Source organism: Carya illinoinensis, chromosome 8 (genome assembly GCF_018687715.1).
Source record: "Carya illinoinensis cultivar Pawnee chromosome 8, C.illinoinensisPawnee_v1, whole genome shotgun sequence".
Lineage (NCBI taxonomy): Eukaryota > Viridiplantae > Streptophyta > Magnoliopsida > Fagales > Juglandaceae > Carya > Carya illinoinensis.
Genome location: NC_056759.1, coordinates 3911127 through 3932697, shown reverse-complemented (window position 1 = coordinate 3932697; position 21571 = coordinate 3911127). Strand labels below are relative to the sequence as shown.

General features: G+C 36.3%; 2 protein-coding genes across 3 annotated transcripts; both read left to right on the top strand.

Moving 5' to 3' along the window:
* The first annotated feature begins 1748 nt into the window (after positions 1-1748).
* Positions 1749-9579, top strand: LOC122318820 (small nuclear ribonucleoprotein E-like). 2 transcript variants are annotated; one of them, XM_043136465.1, is made up of 7 exons: positions 1749-1972; positions 2095-2265; positions 2398-2424; positions 2609-2671; positions 9052-9130; positions 9223-9268; positions 9355-9579. In XM_043136465.1, the coding sequence occupies exons 2-7, from the start codon at positions 2224-2226 to the stop codon at positions 9362-9364; spliced, it is 267 nt and encodes an 88-aa protein (XP_042992399.1). In that variant the 5' UTR covers positions 1749-1972; positions 2095-2223; the 3' UTR covers positions 9365-9579. The 2 variants fall into 2 exon arrangements, with proteins under 2 accessions (XP_042992399.1, XP_042992398.1); XM_043136464.1 differs by having other exon boundaries at positions 1749-2265.
* Positions 9580-15407: 5828 nt separating this feature from the next.
* LOC122318043 (protein GLUTAMINE DUMPER 3-like) lies at positions 15408-16269 on the top strand. Its single transcript, XM_043135171.1, has one exon. The coding sequence runs from the start codon at positions 15518-15520 to the stop codon at positions 16019-16021; it is 504 nt and encodes a 167-aa protein (XP_042991105.1). The 5' UTR covers positions 15408-15517; the 3' UTR covers positions 16022-16269.
* Positions 16270-21571: the final 5302 nt, after the last annotated feature.

Here is a 21571-nt window from a genome sequence, read left to right as displayed (position 1 = left end):
TGGAAAGAGGGCCATCGGCTTTGAATTGTTTCAAAGAATTAACCCTGAGAAACAATTCTATTATAAAACATCAGATTAGAAAAATGGGGTCGCAAAAGGACACATATTTGTAAGGATAGGGAGAGAATAAAAGAAAACAGAGGAAGAAGAAGAAGAAGAAAGAGGAAGCAGTGGCGCCAGCACAAGGAAAGAAAGAAAAAACAAAGCCCTAAGGGTTGGAGAGCAAATGGCGTTGTTTTGGGGGAGAAAGGGGCTGGGCTTAAGCACACGGGTTGGGCCCGAAAACTGAAGGAATTTAGCCCAAAAACAAAGAAAAATCCACTAGAACAAAGCTTATCTGCAATTAGAAATCCAATAAGGTAAAAATGCACAATAAAAATCAAGAAAAATAAAATAAAAATATTATAATTAAATATTAATAAAATAAAATAATCAAAACCTTCTAACAATAAAATAATTTAAACTAGAGTATAATTCAAATGTAAAAATAATTATTAATATCAAGAAAATATATTATTTAAATTTTATAATTTAAAAATTATAAAATAATATTGTAAAAATCATATTTAATTTACCTAAATAAACGTATTTTGTACGTTACTTTGACTTAGTATATATGTATGTATATATATTGCAAAGTATTTGATCGGTCGGGTTCTATACACTCGTCGATTAACCGGAGTGCTAAACTCAATCCATCCTCAGCGACGCAAAACGGCGCGTCGGTCTTTCAATTAGGAAAAATACTTGTTGCAGTCGGATGGGGAAAGCGTCGTGCAGTCGGTGTCCACGTGTAAAATTGAAACAGTTCATTTCATTTGTTTTTGGGTTTCCCGTCCCCTTCGTTTGCCCTTTCCCAAATCATTCCCTTATTTCATTCTTCTGCATCATCCCCTTCATTTTCTCCTCTCTGAATCCTTTCTTTCCTTCATTTTTTTCTTTTCCGAATCTTCTCCATCTGGCTCCCGATTGTGCCCCTTCATGTTTCCATCTTCTTTTTCCCTTTTCCAAACCATTCCCTTAGTTCCTGCTTCTCCATCCTTCCCTTCGTTTTCTCCTTCTCTGAATCCTCTTCTTCCCTTCATTTTTTTTTCTTTTTCGAATCTTCTTCGTCTCACTCCCGATTGTGCCCCTTCGTGTTTCCATATTCCCAAATTTCACTACATATCTAAAAACAATTACAAATAAAGACCGCAGGCACCAACCCGGAGGCTTTGGAATGAGCATGGACCTTCTTGCCCTCTTCAAGAGCACGGTGCTGGAGACAAAGCTGAATAAGGTTTGAGTATACCGAAATAGGGGGCCGATCAATCTGGTCAAGCAACTGCACTGCTTCCCTTAAGCGCTTTTATTCGCAGAGAATGTCAATGGCTTCTTTGAAATTCTTGTTTTTGCATAATCGGGACATGCGAGTCTTTGTTCTTGGACTTAAAGAAAGTATTTTGAGAAATAGTTTGTTGATTCAGCTGGGTTTTTAGAAAAGAAGAAATAATTCTCTTGAAATATAACCGAGAGAAAGAATACGAAATTTTAAGATTCAGAAAAAATCACAAATTGAGATCAGAAGGTAGCCGCCGTAACCCCTAGCCAATTACAGACAAAGTAAGGTCACATATGGTCAGGAAGCATGAAAGCTTTTGAGGGCGAAAATTCAATCGGCGTTTATTGTTTCGAATAAATAGGTTAACAAGTACCATGCCATGAGTTATGAACCCAAACAGAGGGGGGGGGGGGGGGGGGGGGGGGACAAAAATGAAGGGGGAGGATTGAAAGTGAAGGTTGTGAACTCAGATGCAAGAACTTTTCGTCGATCTGTAGAAGAACCCACGGTAAATAGATCGATTTTTGCGAACCCATGAAGAGAAGCTCGGTTTCGCAGGAAGAGAAGCTTGGTTTCACACAAAGAGAAGCTCGGCACGAAGAGAAGCTCCGTTATGCATGAAGAGGAGCTCTGCGAAGACGAAGAGAAGTTGTCTGTATTGTTTTTATCTTTCCGTATTTTCTCCTTTCAATATCTGTTTAAAAAAATAAAGAAATCGGCTAACGTGGCATGCGGATTGCGCCGCGACTACATATGCCGACTGTCCGTAGCAGAATTGTTCAATTAGAGAGACACTCAGGAGCCAGGGTAGAGGGAAGGGGAAAAAAAGCTCTCTGCTTAGGGTTTTGCACGTCTTCGACTCCATTTCTCTGTGACCCGAGCAACCATCAAATTCAGCAGCCATGGCAAGCACCAAAGTTCAGAGGATCATGACCCAACCCATTGTACATTCTTTCGCTCATATTCTCTTCTTAACATGTTTATAGGGTTGCTTACACTTCATATGTTCTCAGACTCTTCTTCTTCTTCGTTTTAACTAATTCTTGGCTGGTTTCCGGCGATTCGTGCTGCTTCAGAACCTGATTTTCAGGTTTCTTCAGAGTGTAAGCCCTAATTTGTGTTCATTTCTCTTTTATTACTTATCCAAAAAAAAAAAAATTTGTGTTCATTTTTCGAACGATTTTGTCTTCTGCGTTTTTTTTTTTTTTTTTTCTTGATGGCATTTCGAATTTTGGCTGATTTTTTTTTTTTTTTTTTCCCTCCCTCTCTGGGTTGGAATTTGTACAGAAAGCTCGTATTCAAATATGGCTTTTTGAGCAGCGGGACCTGAGGATTGAGGGCAGAATTATTGTAAGTGTTATATATAAGCTCATATGTTTGTCTTGAAAGCTTAGTGCTGGGTATTACGTTGTTTTTGTATTTTTCTTCGATTAGATTTTGTACCCTTTTCTTTTGGTGGAAAGATACTGCGAGTGAAGATGAGCAGAAGTTTAATTTTTACCTTGAATTTTAACGATAGGAAAAACAGATTAACGGAAATTTAATTGATTGTTCATTTGTCATTAATGCCCACTTAAGTTATAATCACTATAATATGTGTACTATCTCCTTTTTATGCATGTGCAAGTTTTTTTAAAATTTTCAAGCATCACTTGTCTAGGATGGCATTTCTTAGAAACCCCTTTGGGTTGCCTCAAGTGATGAAGGCCTTGGTCTCGGTGGTATGCACCTGTGTGTGTGTGCGCGCTATCTCCTTTTCATGCATGTGTGAGTTTTTTTAAAAATTTCAAGCATCACTCATCTAAGATCGCATTTCTTAGAAACCCCTAGGGGTTGTCTCAAGTGGTAAAGGCCTTGGTTTTGGTGGTATATACCTGAAGTTTGAGTCCTCTTGGGTGCAAAAAATTTCTAGAAGCCATCGGATTGAGGAACTTTCCATTGAATTACTTGAGGTGCACTGGGGGAAAACTTATTGCCAAGAACCTGTGCACCTGTAACTCTCCATTCCCAAGGGTTAGGAGTATCACTTAATTTTCATAAAATATAACTCGGCCAAAGATTTCATAATTTAATAAATCAACTGAATAAATAATTAAGGCCTAAAATTAAATCGAACTGCTCCATCTAAGCCTGGCCCGTTAGCTCGTATTGATCATCATTAAATACTTGGGTGGTTAAAAATATGAAATAAAACTAAAATGAGTCGAAAGATCCAGTAAGAAACTTATCACAATATAAACATAATAAATGTAGGAATTTTCCATAAAAATTTTCATTTCATGCTGAGAGTTTAAAATTATGCTTGATCATACTGATGCTTATGCTATGCATGACTGCTTTATCTTAATTAACTGACTGATTTGATTAACTGATTAATCTGACTGGCCAACACACTTAACACTGTGTGCAAGATTGTGCACTAGCCCCACGTCCTATGGCCGCAAGGGGAGCCGCTGATAGTATTCTGGCATACAATGGTGGACCACGCTTGAGTCCATGGCTTACACATCCACCCTGAAACTACATTGGTACCATGCATTTGAATGGCCATTTGATTTACTGATAATTGATCTGATCTTATCTTGCACTTGAACTTAAGATAGCTTATGTGTCTTATGCAAGGTGAGATGCATAATATACATACTAATATAAATAACTATAAATTTTTGAATCTGAACATGATGTGGAAGAACATGATCGTGTGATGTGCTGGGTGACATACTTGCATATGACATGAGCGGTATATAAAAAAATGGCTATTAAAGAACTAGCTCTAATAACAATTTCTTAATTTGTGATCAAATTACTTACCTCGCAATATTGGGTTAAGTGTGTCAGCCAATTAGTTAATTAGATCAATCAGTTAATTCAGATAAATCAGTTATGCGTAGCATAAACATCAGTATAATGAAGCATGATTTTAAGCTCTCAGCATGAAGATTTTTATGGAAAATTCTTACGTTGATTATGTTTACATTGTTATGAGTTTCTTACTGAGTCTTCAACTCATTTTAGTTTTATTTCATGTTTTTAACCACCTAGGTATTTAATGATGATTAGTACAAGCTAACGGGCTAGGCTTAGATGGAGCAATTGGATTTACTTCTAGGCCTTAATTAATTTATTTAGTTGATTTATTAAATAATGAAATCTCTTGCCGCATTATATTTTATGAAAATTACGTGACACTCCTAACCCTTGGGAAGGGGGTGTTACAATTTGGTATCAAAACCAGGTCGAGAGATTCTGCAGACTTCAAAAAAAATATAGTTTAGAAATATTTATAGGATAAGGTCACCTAGGATGCTCCTAGCCTGCTTGAGAGTTACTAAGACGTTTCTGTTTATGATAGGATTTTATAGCTCTTATTGGTTAGTGCTATTGATGTTAATGGTTAGGAAGCTTATACTGTTAAGATTGATGATACATCTTGTGTGTTGGAAAATAGTCATATATTTTTTGGTAAGCATGTGACACCCTTAGCCCTAGGTAAGGGAGCGTGTGTTACAACACCCCTAGTATTAGTTGAGACTTTGTTCTCAGACACCCGGTGCCAATAAAAAAAAAGATCATCGCATTTCTTCAAATATTATCTATTATGTATTGTTTATCGAGACCCTTAGTTCTCATTTGAGACCAATCTTGGTGGTTGAACCAAGTTTATGGTTGGGATTGTGCGATATTGGCCATGCGTAAAGAGTTGTGCATTTCAAGTTTTAAAGAATGGAGAGATATATGACTGATGTGGTGCAACAAAGGGGCATGGAAACGTATGAAACTCTTGAATGGAAATGGAAAGGGACGCATTGACTTTTGAAATTTGGTTCAAATGCTGAGATCAACCTAGGTTGTTGGGGGTTCTACTAGGAACACCATTGTGTGGTGGCCCTACTTGTCAGGTGTACACTTTGTGGTTTGCCTTGACAAGAGGCTTGCAAATGAATGTTGAGAAAACTAAAAGGTTTTCATTGAAAACTGAGGTATAGATATGCTATACAGTCACCATTAGGGTGCAGCTAGTGGTCAGCAGGCTTGGGATGAGCGGTAGAATCAAACATCCCTGGTTCAATTATGGGGTTCACTTCCAGGGGTAGGTTTAAAGAGGTTCTGCATCATGACAGAAAAAAAGATATGCTTTAAAGCCAATGCCTTGAATTGGCTTTGTGTCTGTGTAAAGGATTACTATTTTAATCATAGAAATATTGTTGTCTATATGTTCTAATAATATATGTTTTCCCCAACTAAAGTTTGTTGAGCGAGTATGATCTTAAAGATGTAACTGATATTACATTTCTGCTTTCTGTTGAGATATATTTGTTTTGGCACACAATTGGATATGTGCTAGAGCTATTTGCCTGTGGCTTTATTTCATATAGCCTGGTGGATTTGGAAATTTCCTACAACTTCCCACCCACACCCACGCCAACCTCCCCTCCCACCCTGCTCTCATCTTAAATAATTGGGATAGGGCCTTTGCTGAGTCATGCCCTTTAGAGTAGAAAAGCTTTATTTATTTATTTATTTTTATTTCAAGGAGCTTAAGTTTGTTATGCAAAGGACCTTATTTATACAGGAATCTTGATCCCTTTGTAACCTTTCTAAACTCACCTGTTGGCCATTATCATATACAGAATGTCTGATATAGACTATATAACATCATCTACCTGATTACTAATCAGTGCATATGGTTAGATATGCATGCAGCCATCTGTTTACAACTATTGAAATGGCTACAAGACCTAAGTATTTTCACTTTTGCCACCATTTTTCTTCTTTATGTTGAATTGTTGACATCTTAGTCAAGTAGCTGCCTTTAGTTATTGCCATGACAGTCTCGTATAGGGTAACTCACGTGATGTCGTGCAATCCACCTTTAAATGCTGCTTGCTAATGCAATTAAGAAATTTGGATTTGGTAGAAGATCTGGTAACCTCCACCAATTTCCTTGTGCCATTGGGCTAATTGTAACGCCTCATTCCTGGAGGTCCGAAGAGTTGGTTCCTGTTACCTAATAATCAACTTTAACAATGCTAATATATTCTCCAAATAAAAACAAATATTTCCGAAGGCTCCAATTCAAACATAAAATCCCTCTAATTTGATTAACTCACATACTAATCTATAAGATCCTCAATACAATAAACCAAATAAAATAGATCAACTATTCCACATATCTCAAGTAACATAATAAAATGAATAAGAGTTTACATAACTCTCCATAAAGCATCAAAACCTATTGAAATACAATTACTGAATAAAATCAATCCCCCAGTATCAATAGTACCTTGAGGTACTCAACTCATATCCTTAGCTAATCTTTCCCATGCACTCTAATTATTGATTCTCGACTAAACCATCAAAGGCATCTGAAATATTGTGAATATAAAGGGGTGAGTTATCAACAAATCAGTAAGCAGAGAACATATACTAGCATGTAAATATGAGCATTTACAGAGTTTATAATACAAAGCAAAACATTTACTTTCAGAATGCTGATCAAAACATGTGATCGAAATATCAGAGCGAAACTTTCAGAGATATCTTTGTTTAAAAAGTCCTTTGGCATATTATAATATGAGACATCATCTTCATATCATATCAGAGCATCACATCAGAACAATGGCTATGTTTAACCCCCGTGGTAGGGTTGTATACCACCATTATACCCGTGGCAAGGCCATATACCATTATACCCATAGCATGGCCTTAACAGAACAAATCAGAAACAGAATAAAAACCAGAACAGAATCAGAAAGTCATGCCAAAGGTTTCTAGATGTTACATCATATCAAAACAGAGTGTTGAATAGATTCAGATTATTTCCCATATTCAAATCATTTTCACTTGGGCTCCATTTGGGTAGTTCAGAACAATCTACTACAAGTCATTATTTTATCATTATTTTTCACCTACTTTTCATTACTTTTTATTACTATTCACTACTATTCAATATTTTATCATTAATTTTTTACTACAAATTACAGAATATCCGAGATCACCTCACTTCCCAAACATAACCTTAACCAATGCAAAAACTTTTGAGATCTCATATTTGCTCTTTTTGCATAGTTTGGAAATAGAATGCTATAATAAGCTCATGTTTACACAAGTCATGATAGAAAATACTTTTTTCTTATACAAAGTTTCATGAGTAATGCAGAACACATGATTGAGATTGTTTTCACATCTCTTTTCAAAACATATAATGCACATTATTCAAAAAATCAACCTCAATTATTTCTTTTATGCAAAGTCTAGCATAGGAATCTTGCCTACCTGACTCTTGGACTTTTTTGAAAATTCTCACAATTGTGATAGGCGAAATTGATCATCACCTAAACATAATTAATACAAACTATTAACCCAAATAAACTGAGACCTATAAAATAAATTTTTTTTTGATATCCTTGGGTGTCCGGGCCAGCTTACGCGCACCTCGACTAATCCCACGGGGCCCTGAAGTTAACGACCAGGTAAACCTCCAGTGGCGCTGAGAGGACTCGAACTAGTGACCATTGGGGAGCAAACCCAAGGCTTGACCAATTGAGCTATAAAATAAATGACACATTTAAATGACTCCATGACCACAACCTCATGTTTCTTGATCTCTTAACTATAAATCAACATACTCAATCTATAATTCATGCCTTTGTTACTGACCATGGCATAAACTCAACCTTTCCAATTTTCAGCACACCAATACTTTAACCCAAATTCTGAAATTCCACTTTACCAAACACTAACATATGTCAACAAAAGAGCCTACACTTACTCCCGCCACGACAAGCAGATATACAACCACGCACATCAACCCACTATATATTCTCAATTTCCACAATTTCAAACACACCAACAGAGATAGTAAAACCTTCAGTTTCCAACATTTCATTCAAAAGGACCTCCACACACTAACCCACTATGTGTTCATAATCTTCACAATATCAAACACCCAAACAGTCCCACAACTCCCAACCTATACAACACAATCAGCCCACCATCACAATTTCATTCAAAAGTACTTTATTCACCTAAAACAGCTGAAAGTCTACTTTTTTAAAAAACACCAAATTGAAGCTCTTATCGAAAAGCCCCTACAGATAACTAGATATTTTTAAAAAAATTAATGTAACTAATTTTAAAAGTGCTTTAGATACATGTTTATCAAACAATAAACAGCTTTTGAAGTATAGAGCTTATTATTTAAGTTATAAGCTATAAGCTCTAAAGCTATAAACTATATTTCCCACCGCAACCCAAACATGCACTTAATCTAAAATTATGTTCTCCTTGGTCTATCAAGTTCCATTAGTTTGATATTTTGTATGAAACTTCTCTCTGTGTATCAGGGATCTTGCTTCCTTATTCACTTGTCTGTCAATTTTTCCTTATCGAAAGACCTTTCTGTACCAGATGTTCTAAGCCCTTCCATTGAAGAGATTGTGAGATAATATATATATATTTTTATCCTAGCAAACTGCCCCTCAAGTTACATGCTTGATGCTGCTAGTGTAAAATGTGCACCTTGGCAACCCGTGGAACATGGAAGAATGCAATAGCATCCTATGAATGATATCATCTTTTTTGTGTTTGATAAATCCCATTCTGTTAATATGCTATTCATGTGAGGTGATGATTGCACTTTCCTTGCCATCTAGGGATGGTATATGTCATATGTAACATAGCAAGCGTTTCTATCACCTTGTTCGGGTGTTAATTTCTGTTTTTCACAGGGTTTTGATGAGTACATGAATTTGGTTCTGGATGATGCTGAGGAAGTCAATGTCAAGAAGAAGAGTAGAAAATCTCTAGGCAAGTTCTCTTTCTCACCTTTTTTTTTTAATTGATCTTTCATCACCTAAATGTGCATTTTCCAAAGCAGTTCATATATACCTTTTGTTCAGGGCGCATTCTTCTTAAGGGAGACAACATAACTCTGATGATGAACACGTAAGTTAGGCTGAAACAGACTCTGCCTCTTGGTTCTCTCTCTATCTGCTTTATTAATCTTGCGCCTTTTCTTTTTCAAAATACAGGGGAAAATGATGATTCCAGCATCCTTTTCAATTACATGGAAGGTTAGCTGCTTTCAGTTTACTGCTATTTTAGATCCCGGTTGATGATCATGTATGATTATGATTAATCAGCTTACTAATGAACTTTTCCGTCGGAGATCATGTATGATCAATCCACTTATTAATGATTCTCGAGATCCTTATGCTAGACTCATGAAACTATTTGTTGCTCTTTTACATGGTTTATCCTGCTCGACTATGCTTGTATTCGCATTTTGAGAGACTGGTCCGTGGAATGCCCAAGCATGAAAGCTTAGAAGTCTCATATATATATATATATATATATATATATATTTTCCGTTTTTATTTTTTGTCTACGAATCCTATTTAAATGTGTATCACGGGAACCAAAACAGCGGATAAACGGGTTTCAAATTCTCCTGCGCATTTATTTTGAAGAACCCCGAGTGAATGATTAAAAGAGGGGAAAAAAAGGCGGTAGAAAAGGACAGATACACGGGCGGGACTAGATGGTTGGATAGCTTTTTATGGTGATTGAAACTAGTCTGATGGCCAGGGTGTAGGAAGACTGGTGGGAGAAATGTAAGGGCCCAGTTCGGATGAGGATTGGAGTGGTGGCGGGGCCAAGAATCTCGGCGCGGAGCACCCTTGGTCCAATGCTAAGATTTTTGTATACCACCTGTCCGCTCATGGGGAAGCAAAGGGCTCTGACTCCTTTTTGTTCTCTTTTTCAGTCACTACCCCCTACACTCCTGATTACTGACTCATCCTCCACACATATCATATCTGCGTTCCATCACCCAGACTTAATACAACATAGCAAGGCTGGTATTTTTTGTCCATCTGTTTGTGCTTTTTGCCTTATTTCATAACTTTTGACCGCTTTTTTATTTTTTCTCCTTTTGTTGGGTTGGAGGGGAATGAACCATCTTGTCTATTGTCGTGTGTGTGTGTGTGTGAGAGAGAGAGAGAGAGAGAGAGAGAGAGAGAGAGAGAGAGAGAGAGAGAGAGAGGTAAACTTGGTTGGTGGAATGAGTAATTGGGTGCACCGATATTCACAAGTCACAGAATTTTAATGTAGTGGGATTTACATGCTAAAAGGACACAGATCCGGTAATCAAAGACACATACTAAAAGGACACAGACAGATACTAATCGGTGGAATCCTTGTAGGAGTCGTTCGAGATTCTGTGTTCCAATAAAGTGAAGAACTCGCAATTGGAAAATCCAAAATTTTTAGCAGAACCCATCACCCATTTGGGCCATTTCCTTGTAGGCCGGTTGCCCCCGCCGACAAGCAGTTTTAAGCTTTATGTTTTTATTTTTGTTTTTTAAAAGAACGTGGTGTCTTGTCTTGGTGCCTTTTCCGCTCCGCTCCATTCGATCTACTTGGTCACGCTCGCCGATCGAAGTTTACTACCGAATTCCTGTATAGGATTCAGTTTTAAGCCACTATTTCATATTTGAACAGAGACAACTTGCAATTATTTGCACGGGGACCCTACACTTAGATACACTTGCGATATTATACTCAAAACTTTATATTTCGATAATGTGTCATAGATCATGACGTCTAAACATGGAATCGTGACGAATACCAACTAGCTCACCGCCTAGGTGCTAATTAACTGTCGACGAGCTGTTTATAAGTACTCACAAGCTAGGTTAAAAGATTGGGAATAACATAGAAGATCAGGGCTTACGTGCATACACAAAAACTGGTTTGGCAACCTTATCGTATACATCCTGGATAGGCTGGACCCTTCCTACTTATTATTGGTTCAGTCAGTTTTATTCGTGTGCGCATTTTTAAGCCGAAATGCCTTTTAGGTTGTTGCTTCTTTTCAGGGCAAAGCACATGAAATTTGTGATCATTAATTTGGACCACATCACAATTTCACCTTACCATGCAATTTGGGGATCAGATGAGGATTGAGAGGTGAAATCGTATATATAAGTCCTCGATCTCTTTCATGATTAATTGGTCTTATTAATTTATTCAACTTTGGTTCCAGCTTGAGATCAAGCAGACAAGCACATGATCAGTAAAAGAGAGAGAGAGCTTTTCACAAAACAAAAAATGAGTTACTGTCCTCTTTTTTTTTTTTTTTTTTTTAAATGTAGTACTTCTCGTACAAAAATCTCCTATCTTTACGATATGTCAAACTTTAACTCATTGTCACGAATTCAATGAACTCATTATGAATTTAAAGATTAGAACAAGGTATATATAATGTATGTATAATGTTTTCATGCTTTCCATTCAGTATCAGCATATATACGTCAATCTCAGTTTCTTCACATGATCTTAAGCAGTTCCAATTAATATTGACTTTTTTGGTTGGTTTGTCTAGTACTATATATAGCCTTTGAGTAATTAATTACAGCGAAAAAATGGGTTAAATTCATAAACATTACTCAAGTACGTACCTCATTTACTTATCTTCTGGCTAGTATATATATTATGTCAAACTTTTTTGATTTATTAGATCATGATCAGTACTAGCTGTTCTATTTAGACTATCATGATCGTCAGATTAATTAATTAATTTTTTTAGTCTTTGAAAACATTCAACGTCGTCTGTGATTATGATCAATAGCAAATTAAAGAGATCGAAGAAGTGATTGGCAAATTATAAGAGCAGTCAAAAAGCATTCGCGGTGGTAGTGGTGGTAACCCCACTTCTAAATATTACTGAATGATAGATCCTAAATCAAACAAAAAACAAAGCCTGAGAAAAAAAATAAAATAAAATGTTAAGGGTGGTGGCAATCCCACTTCAATAAAGTAATAAATATATTAATTATCATCATGCATACTGCATCTAGCAGCTTCCATCCATATATCGATACATAGTTTGAATTTTTCTGCTTACTTTCTTAGATAATTATTCTTCTGGCAATATTTTTTTAACATTGTTTGGACACCTTCCAAATGGGATTAATTCCCGGTGCATGCATTAATTATCTTATCAATACCAGCTAGCTAGCCTGGCAAATTACGGGATATTGGGGATAAGACGACGTTGCTATATATTATTTATATATATATATATATTATATATATCATTTGGTTGCCTAGTCATTTCGCCTGCAAATTGCACATTCTTTCAACTTTTGATCCTCAAGTTGCAAGCATATACATATGGCCATGATCATGTCAGGGTTGCCGGTATAAACTAACATACATGTTGGGTTTAGCCTCTCGTACGTACGTGTTGCATCTTAATTCGCAACTGATCCATGATCAAGGCCTAATTTTCTATATTTACTTAATTAAGCATCATGCATGTTCTAGATCGCGATGATCTATGAAATGAAAGAAATTGTACGTATTATATATATATCGTATATACAGACCCGAAGCTTGATGGGTTCGTTCGTTGGATCTATGATCACCTTGTCACCAAAAGCCTAAAGAAAGATCATAAGATAAGAGGAAATTAGTGGCGTAGTTTTTGGTTTCTATAGGCCACTCATGAAGACTAATACTTCACATATTATGATTACTTACAGAGACCAACATCATCAATCATGCCAAATGTGCCATAAAAGTAACACAGAATTACAATAATTGGGCAAAGTAAAAGAAGTTGTAACCTATGAAGAGGAAGGTAGATACGTTTAACTAACTAATTGGATAAAACTAAACACACTAGTACTGCATCTTCCCCCTCTGCTACTACTGTTGGTGTAGTACTTGAGCTAGATAGAGTGGGTGGAGGTTTGGAAGTGTCGTATGGGAAGGGATCTCCAAAATGTACGTCGGGCCAGCTTGACGTGTACGTACTGGGGCCGGGTACACTGGTGGAAACTGACGAGGAATGCGCCTTCCTAGTTGAATGGGACCCCTTCAGCACTACTACTCAATTTGGGACGAAGCAGAGAGGGGTTGAGAATGATGAAGCTAGCTAGCTTTTTTGCATGGGACCCTCTCCCCACCTCCAGGCTCCATTGCCTGGACTGGACGTTAATACTTCACAAGGAATTTGCACGAGAGAAATGATTTGTGCAGTCGGGAAATGCAATCGGCGTGCAGTCGGCTGTAAAAAAAAAATTAATACAGGACCTACGTGAAAAAAAAAAATTATTTTTATAGCTTTTTATAATTCATGCAGGTCCCCCTGAATATAAAATAATTTTTTTATAATTTTTTTTTATTCATTCCGTACAGCCGACTGCACGCCGACTGCGTTTCCCGACTGCGTGTAGCAAAGCCCTGATTTCCTCGTCACCTTTGCAACATTAATATTGTGGGCCGGGGATCAATTTGCATGCCCCAGTTGCCAATGCACACATGAAGTGAAGTACTACTTGGATGCAGCATGTAAAGGGTGGCAGGCAAATTAAAGCATATTATACACAAGTGGTGGGTCCATTTTTATAATATGTCCTGCTAATACAGTACTGGGTCCCACAGTCCACCATTTTTTGTTTACAAGTGACTTACAGTACTTTTAATTCCAATTAATCTTACTCTTTCATGTTTGAACACCATCATGATCTAATTCCTAGCTAGCTAGCTAGGGTAATTTATAGAAATTAGTCTCGATCGGTAATTTAGTGATTTATGTTTTTTCTATTGGTCTCTAAATATTGTAATATTGATTAGTTATAAATTAAGACATGATCCCATGAGTAACGTCCCAGTCCCTTTAAAAAAAAAAAAAAAACGTCCCAGTGCATGTTGTGAGTCCTGACGTGCCCCCACCATCTTGCCCAAGAAAAAAGAGCAGACTACCAGTATATATATATAGGTTGTTATATATATATATATATATATATATATATCTATCTAAAATTAATATTTTTTATCCAATTAACTTACATGTCTCTTGTTCTAAATATTAAAATTTAAACAAAAATTATAGATAATATTTACGGTCCTAATAAGGTGTGCAAGCTCTACACATTCTTTTTAAAAAATTGAATAAATTTAAAACACACATAAAATAAATAAATGATAAACCCTAGTTTTTATTTTAATAAAAAAAAGTACATAAAGATTACACACTCTAAGATTATATTTAATGTTACCATATGAGACATTATAAACACAATTTTGATTTGGTTACACAAAATCAAACTATCTCATCTTATACAATCATTATAATTTTTTTTAAATTATTCCATAAAATATAATAAACAATTCAAAATTTTTAAATTCTAAAATAAAAATCATATTAAAAAAATTATATTATAATAATATTTATTTAATTTTTAACAAAACATCTCATCTCATTTCATCTAAACAGTGTAACCAAACAATGCAAATTGCTGGTGTTTGAATGCAATATTGGAGCTAGTTGGTTTATCCAAACACAAAAATTTATAGGGAACTACCTTCCTTATCATTATTATTGATGAAATCATGTTGATGGAACATTCATAATTACACATATAGTCGTCATATAGCATAGCCCAATTAATTTAGATCATATCACGAAGTAATGATGGAATGAGAGAAAGCATGCATTATAGTAACCTTGTGGCTGAGATTTCTTTTATTCTACTCTCAACAGCTCTATCATACTTTATCGATCTAAGTTGAGTCTTGTAGGTACATATAACTTGAAGTCAAAACATATTCCATTAACCATGCTACGTACCCCACAACGACCCAAACACACACATTCTTATGATCTCCTTAATTAGGCTTCGTTTAAGACTAAAATCTAAAATTACAGAAACCTAAATGACCGACTTCCTGTAGGAGTCGGACCCCAGGTTTGAAGGAGTGATGATTTCTATCACATTTCTATTTGTATGGTAGGAAAATGTCAGATGTCCTAGCACTGGCAATCAGATGTTCCTAAAACGTAGTTCTTTTTCTTCTTTTTAATCTTTTTTTCTCCTATTCTTTTTCTATATGCCATTACTAACCTGCTCCTGAGTGCCTTTTGCTGTTCATTTAGATGTCCCATTTAGCTAGCGGGTCCCCAATCCGGCCCGGCCACTTCATGCAAAATGACGACATTAATCACCAAAAACAAATCCACCCCTCAAACGAAACAAAAACCATTCTATTCCATCTCTTTCCTTTCCCTTCTTCATCTCTATAAATACCTTTCCCCCCGATCTCCCAGTTCTTACCCCATCACCGTTTCCTCCTCCTCCTCCCCTCCACCGCGCATTTGCCAACCCACTCATCCGTCAATCTTCAATGGCATCCAACCAGATTTTTAACATAACCGCCAAGTCTCCCTCCGCTGCGCAGCCGCACTCGCCGTGGCATTCCCCGGTTCCCTACTTGTTTGGTGGGTTGGCAGCCATGTTGGGTCTCATTGCTTTTGCTCTACTAATCCTTGCATGCTCTTATTGGAGACTTTCCGGGTACCTCGAGGGAGACGCCGCCGCGGAGAGAGACCTCGAGGCGGGCGAGGGGAAGAGTGATGACACCCAGAAGCCCCCACCTGTGTTTGAAGAGAAAATATTGGTGATTATGGCGGGTGAAGTGAAGCCAACGTTCTTGGCTACGCCCATGTCCAGTCGGTCGTCTTCTTTCGGGGATAGTAGTTGCAGCAGTTGTGGTAGCGAAAAGAGCGAGAAGGCGGTGGAAATGTCCGAGAAGGCGAAACAGCTAGATGGTGGCGGTCAGGATGTTCAAGAACCACAGAGTGAGAACAGCGAGGTCCATCATGAGACTTCAGCTGTCCAGACCCATTGATTTCTTTCTTTTTGCATCCTGTACTGGGTTTGGATAATAGATGGGTTTAGTCCTTGTGGGAGCTCATGATCGATGTTGCAAGTTTTTGTTCGGGCTCATTGTCGGAGTAATGTCTGTGTAAGAGCTTGCACGTTAGATCGGTGTGGGTTATTCTTGGACATGTACTTCCTTTTTCTACCCCTTCTTTTCTCTTCGGGAAATGTAAATTTATTTGAGATAGAATGGAAGCAGCACCTCTTCTTCACAAATTTAATATCAGTAGTTTCTGCTCTGAATTTTGTAGTTGAGGGTTTTATTCCTCTGAAGCTGGTTTTGAGAAAAACCTAGAAAACAGGCCATAAAGAAATCATCAAGGTGACTGAAATTTGACCCTAACCGGAGTCTGGTGGCCGGGAAAGCTCAGAAGGAACAACTAAGGCACGTGGGGGGATGGGATTGTGTATCGAAGAAGGGAGAAGCACTTGTGTAACGGTGCAGCAAAGACAGTGTAGCTGAGCCTGATGCGGCGAGGCGAAGCGACAAGTCCTTGAATAGAAATACTTTTTGCAGTCGATAAAGTTGGCGTGTAGTCGGCTGTAAAAAAAAAAATTAATATGGGACCTACATAAAAAAAAAATTATTTTTATAACTTTTTATAATTCATGTAGTCCCCTTAATATAAAAAAAATTTTTTATAATTTTTTTTATTCATTCTGTACAGCCGACTACACATCGACTGTATCTAATGATCGTACTTAGCAAAACCCTTAATAATTTGCTGATAAAGTTTTCATGTTATCGGTGACTACCTATTCATTTAATTAATGTTTCGGATTGTTCTGTCGCGACTATTGTGAGTTAATGCCATTCTCTGTTTCTACAGTAGTATTTGTGGCTTTGTGTAGAAGAATAATCAAATTACAACGTCATGACTGTTTGCTTTGTTTCTCCTAGCTAGTTTGTTGCCATGTCAAAGGAATCATTCACTTTGGTTTTTGCCTATTTTTGTTGCCACATCTTTTGTAAAACGTGTGGTAATTGTTAATGAATTATACAGAATAATCAAAAAGAGAATAATAAAAATCGACACAGAAATTTAATGTAATTTGACGATGTGCTTACATTCACAAAAAGTGAGTGGCATGAAATTTACTTTTAGTTAATTAGGGTTACATAATGTGTATTTATACTAACTCTAGACATACGGACGTATTTATATATAATCTGCCTACTTTCAGTGTATGAGCCATATACTTCAACTTTCTCTCTCTTTGGTTTTTTTTTTTTTTAAATAGAAAGTAAATGCTTCTTCTATCTGTTTTGGGATGGGATGAGTGGTACACCGCAATGCGCATTTCTATATATTTTCAGTTGCATATATAGCTGATGGCACACACATCGTGATGATATCTACAGCCACCACAAAACGTCTTTGCATGCTTGGATAGGAAATATAATATATATAAGGAAAATTTTATACACCATACTATCATCCTATTTGCATCCCACTAAATAAGATGTGACACATTTATCACCAAGTAACCATTTATTACATGTTTTTTTATCATTAAATAGCGATAAATGTGCCAAATGGACCTCAAATATATTCATTCATGTTGAAAATGATGTTATTCAAGTATAATGATTGGAAACAGCGTCGACTAGACGTTATTATTGCTTCAAATAGGGAGCCACCCGGCCAAGAAGTTAGTGATTTGATGAATTAGTCTCCAATATTTATGGCTCTATATAAATGTGAATATATATATACTAGGTTGAAACAACGTGCAAAGCATGTTTGCCTAATTAGGTGACTAAGTTTTTAATAAAAAAAAATATGATTTTTGACAAAAGCAATCCATCTATGCCAACATTATATCGAATTCAAAGCATAACACATATTTTTGTGTTGAAGTAGGGTCAAAGCATTACACATGAAAACATGTGGCACTATACGATAAATGATTTTTAATATCAAAAGTCTAGAATATTTATTTTCTAGGTCTTGAATAGGTAGTTTCTATTTTCTTCATTAAAAAAATTACAAAATTATGCTTTTCTGCACTTTAAGATCACTCAAAATTGTGTTTTAAGTAAATATTTGTAAATTCGCTTTGCTTTGTCCTTGGGGTTTTGCACTTTTACCAACACTAAAATAACCCAACACATATGAGGCAAACAATATTTGATACGAGTGCAATTAAAAATTAGACAAATAAAAGGAAAGAAGGAAACATGATAGTTAATTTCTACTTCAAAAATTCTAATATCTACTTTTCACTAGATGAAACGCACAAAACTATCTAACGTATATACAACCTAGGTTAAAACCTACTCAAATGCACACCAGAATGAAAAATAGTTCAAATTTCAGTGCCATTTTTTGGGTAAGTATCTAAATAGGCATTTCAATGAGAAATATTGAAGTGTGTGAAATGGAAGTACAGTCTTTCCAACCTTCATTCAATAAAGTTCAGACTATAACTCCTCAAAATGAATATCACCTAATTTTAATTAACTAAACTTAACCGAACTAAGCCACATTCATAACTAAGAACTTTAATGGGCATTGAGAATCGATACACATTGGTGTATAGCCAAGAATATAACATGAGTGCGTACTAAACACAGGCAATTCCTGGAAATTCTTCCGACTCATTGCTCTTCTCTTGACTCATACTCCAGTTATTTCAATTGATTCAAATGGGCTTGCATCCATGAGATCTCCAACCAAAAATGATGAAACTGAAATAAAGCACATTTGTCTAGTTAGTTGATTCATGGAACCAAAAATGACTCACAGATCAAAATCAAATAAAAAGATAACTCAACCAATAAATATATTAAGCCCATCTGAAACTATTTTGTAAACATTGAAGAATTTGCAATCCACCGTGTGAAACTTATCATCCAAAACACCTTCTACTAACACTTTTAAATAAAAGGGTATAATTGTAATTTAATACAACTAAAATGTAAACCTAAAAGCAAACCTAAGCAACTCAAAATGCAAAATTGTCTACAGAATGTTTGAACGGTAACAGCCATACCCAAAGCAAAACCACGCAGAGGTCTCAAGAAGAAGATGAGACGCGATTGCCATTCCAGTTGTTCAAAACAAAGCCAACGACTGCAACCTCCGTGAGTGGTGATGAAGCTGAGATAGATAAGAGTGAGAGAGAAATTGTGCCATTAAGAGAGAGAGAGAGAGAGAGAGAGAGAGAGAGAGAGAGAGAGAGAGAGAGAGAGAGAGAGAGAGAGAGAGAGAACAGAGAGGGAGTTGTCCAAGAAAGGAAGAGCTGACGAGTTTACTCAAGGAGGAGAGAACATTTGACGATGAAACACGGGTGGTGTGAGACTGACGTGAAGCGTCCCACGATACCTTCTATGTTGTCTAGAGGTCTCAAACAAGGAAGTTTATGGTTGTCTTGCATTCGAGCAGGTGGGTTCTCATTTGGTGGTCATTCAGCATGATGGATGGAAGAGCATCATGCGGTGGAGAAAGATGAGTGACGGTTGTTGGTGAGACGTGAACAGAGGCAAGGTGTTACGACTGAGTTGTTGGTCAGTGAGAGTCTTGCTAGTATGTTTTTTGAGTGACAAAATAGAGTTTTTCCTCTTCTTGCAGGTGGTCTTTCCGTGGATGGTGGTTCTAGGCTGGGGTGATGGTGATGATGTCATGAAACAGTCGACATCTCTAGGCTGCCAGTGTAAATCCGTGGTGCTTCTCGTGATGGCTTTGGGACTATGGTGGCTCAAAGCGATTCCGTCCTAATTTTGGCCTAAGGGCACAACTGTGTGACTAAGCTAATGGTTGCCATGTGTGGAGCTGAAAAGTGGCTTTGGTGGTAACATTGTGAAAGGGCTCAGGGTGAGCTTGCACTGCACCTCCTTGTTATGTTTTCACTTCTTAAAACAGAGGACATGATGGTATTTTGAACAGTGGGCTGTTGGTGTGGATGATGCCAAGGCTGATGTGAATGTCTTGATGGTTCTCAGTTGTTGAATGTGGACGAGCATGGACGCAAATGAGGTAGTTGAGCTTGCAGATGTGATGGTTCATCGTTGCTATGGGAAAAACGTGGGTTGCTTGGTGCGAAGCCATGTCTCTTAATGAAAAAATAAAAGTTAACGAAAAAAACAAAGAAAATAATGTAAAAACCAATAATAATAATAATAATAATAATAATGTACAATTAGATAGCCACTTATATAATAGAATAGAAATATATATATGAATAATGCTAGTCCCACAGTTGGGAGACACCGATGAATTTTATTTTTATTTTTTGTGATTAAGTAAATATTAATGATTTTATGATTTTTTAAAAATATTTTAAAAAATACATATAAAAAAAAAAACACACATCAAAATAACTAGTGCAGCAGCTACCAGCTCTGGTAGTAGTGCCACCCTATATATATTAATATACTGACCTTCAACAGTTAATGCTAGCTAGCTTAAGGAGATATCAGGGCAGAAATTATTGTGACAGATGGAGCACGATTACCAATAGTATATTTACACGTAGGATGATTTGTAGTACTACTTCAAGTTAAATCGCATAAAAATAAAAAGCAAGAATAAATTAATTAATGTTTATTAATCTCGACATTTTGGAAGAATCATGCATGAAGACGTAAGGCCCTCCTCGATCGATCTGAGATCAAAAGAAATAAATATGAGATGTTTTTGCATCAGTAGTGAACATATAATATAATTATTATATGGTGATCAAGTAATATTATTAATGCATGAGCCTTACAAAATCAAATAGAACAAATCAGAACGGAGGTCGAAGAACTACTTACATTAATATGAACGAACAGCCACTGCATACATATTCATGTCCCAACAAAAGAGAAGAAAAAAAATAAAATAAAAACCAGAATGCAATCATGAGATCATGTATGCTCTATCTATATATCATTCAAGCGTTTAGGAGCAGTACTAGCGCTATAGAGAATCTGATGATCTTGAAAATAAGAATCAATCCCTTAAAAGAATAACAACAAATAGGTAAAGGCTAAAGAGAGACGCGGCAGACAGATAAGATCGCTTTTCTTTATATTATCTCCAGATAAATTATTTAAATTTGTACGACTTTTTAGGATTAGTATGCATATAAAGATTTTTTTTTTGTTAAAAAAAGTTACTTATTTAATTATTAAAAATAAATAAAAAGAAATAATATTTTATTAATAATCACTTTTTTGATTATTAAATAAAAATAAAAATATTAAAATATGAGCATAATATTGGGGAAATCTCTTAACATTTTCCATTAATATATGCCAAGACATAAAGAATCAACCTTGTACTTTCTCGGGATCTACGAGCCCATGCATTTGTTTCTTCTTGACTTCTTCTCCTTTTTATGACCAATCATGGAATGCCAAGCGTACTGATCTGTGATTTCCTTCCTTGCATACGCGGCCTCAAATCCATCCGCTTCTCGACATTCGAGGTTTTCGTCCCAAAGGAAGAAGATAAAGAGATGCTCTTCCTTACTGTCTTTCACTCTTTCTTTATTATTTTTATTGTTTTTTTTTTAAATAACGCTTTCTTTA

Excerpts from the sequence above, each read along its gene's own strand:
- LOC122318820 (XM_043136465.1), top strand. The coding sequence starts at position 2,224 with ATGGCAAGCACCAAAGTTCAGAGGATCATGACCCAACCCATT. Across the intron at positions 2,266-2,397 it reads GGATCATGACCCAACCCATT|AACCTGATTTTCAGGTTTCT; the intron begins GTACATTCTTTC and ends GTGCTGCTTCAG. Across the intron at positions 9,131-9,222 it reads GAAGAGTAGAAAATCTCTAG|GGCGCATTCTTCTTAAGGGA; the intron begins GCAAGTTCTCTT and ends CCTTTTGTTCAG.
- LOC122318043 (XM_043135171.1), top strand. The coding sequence starts at position 15,518 with ATGGCATCCAACCAGATTTTTAACATAACCGCCAAGTCTCCCTCCGCT.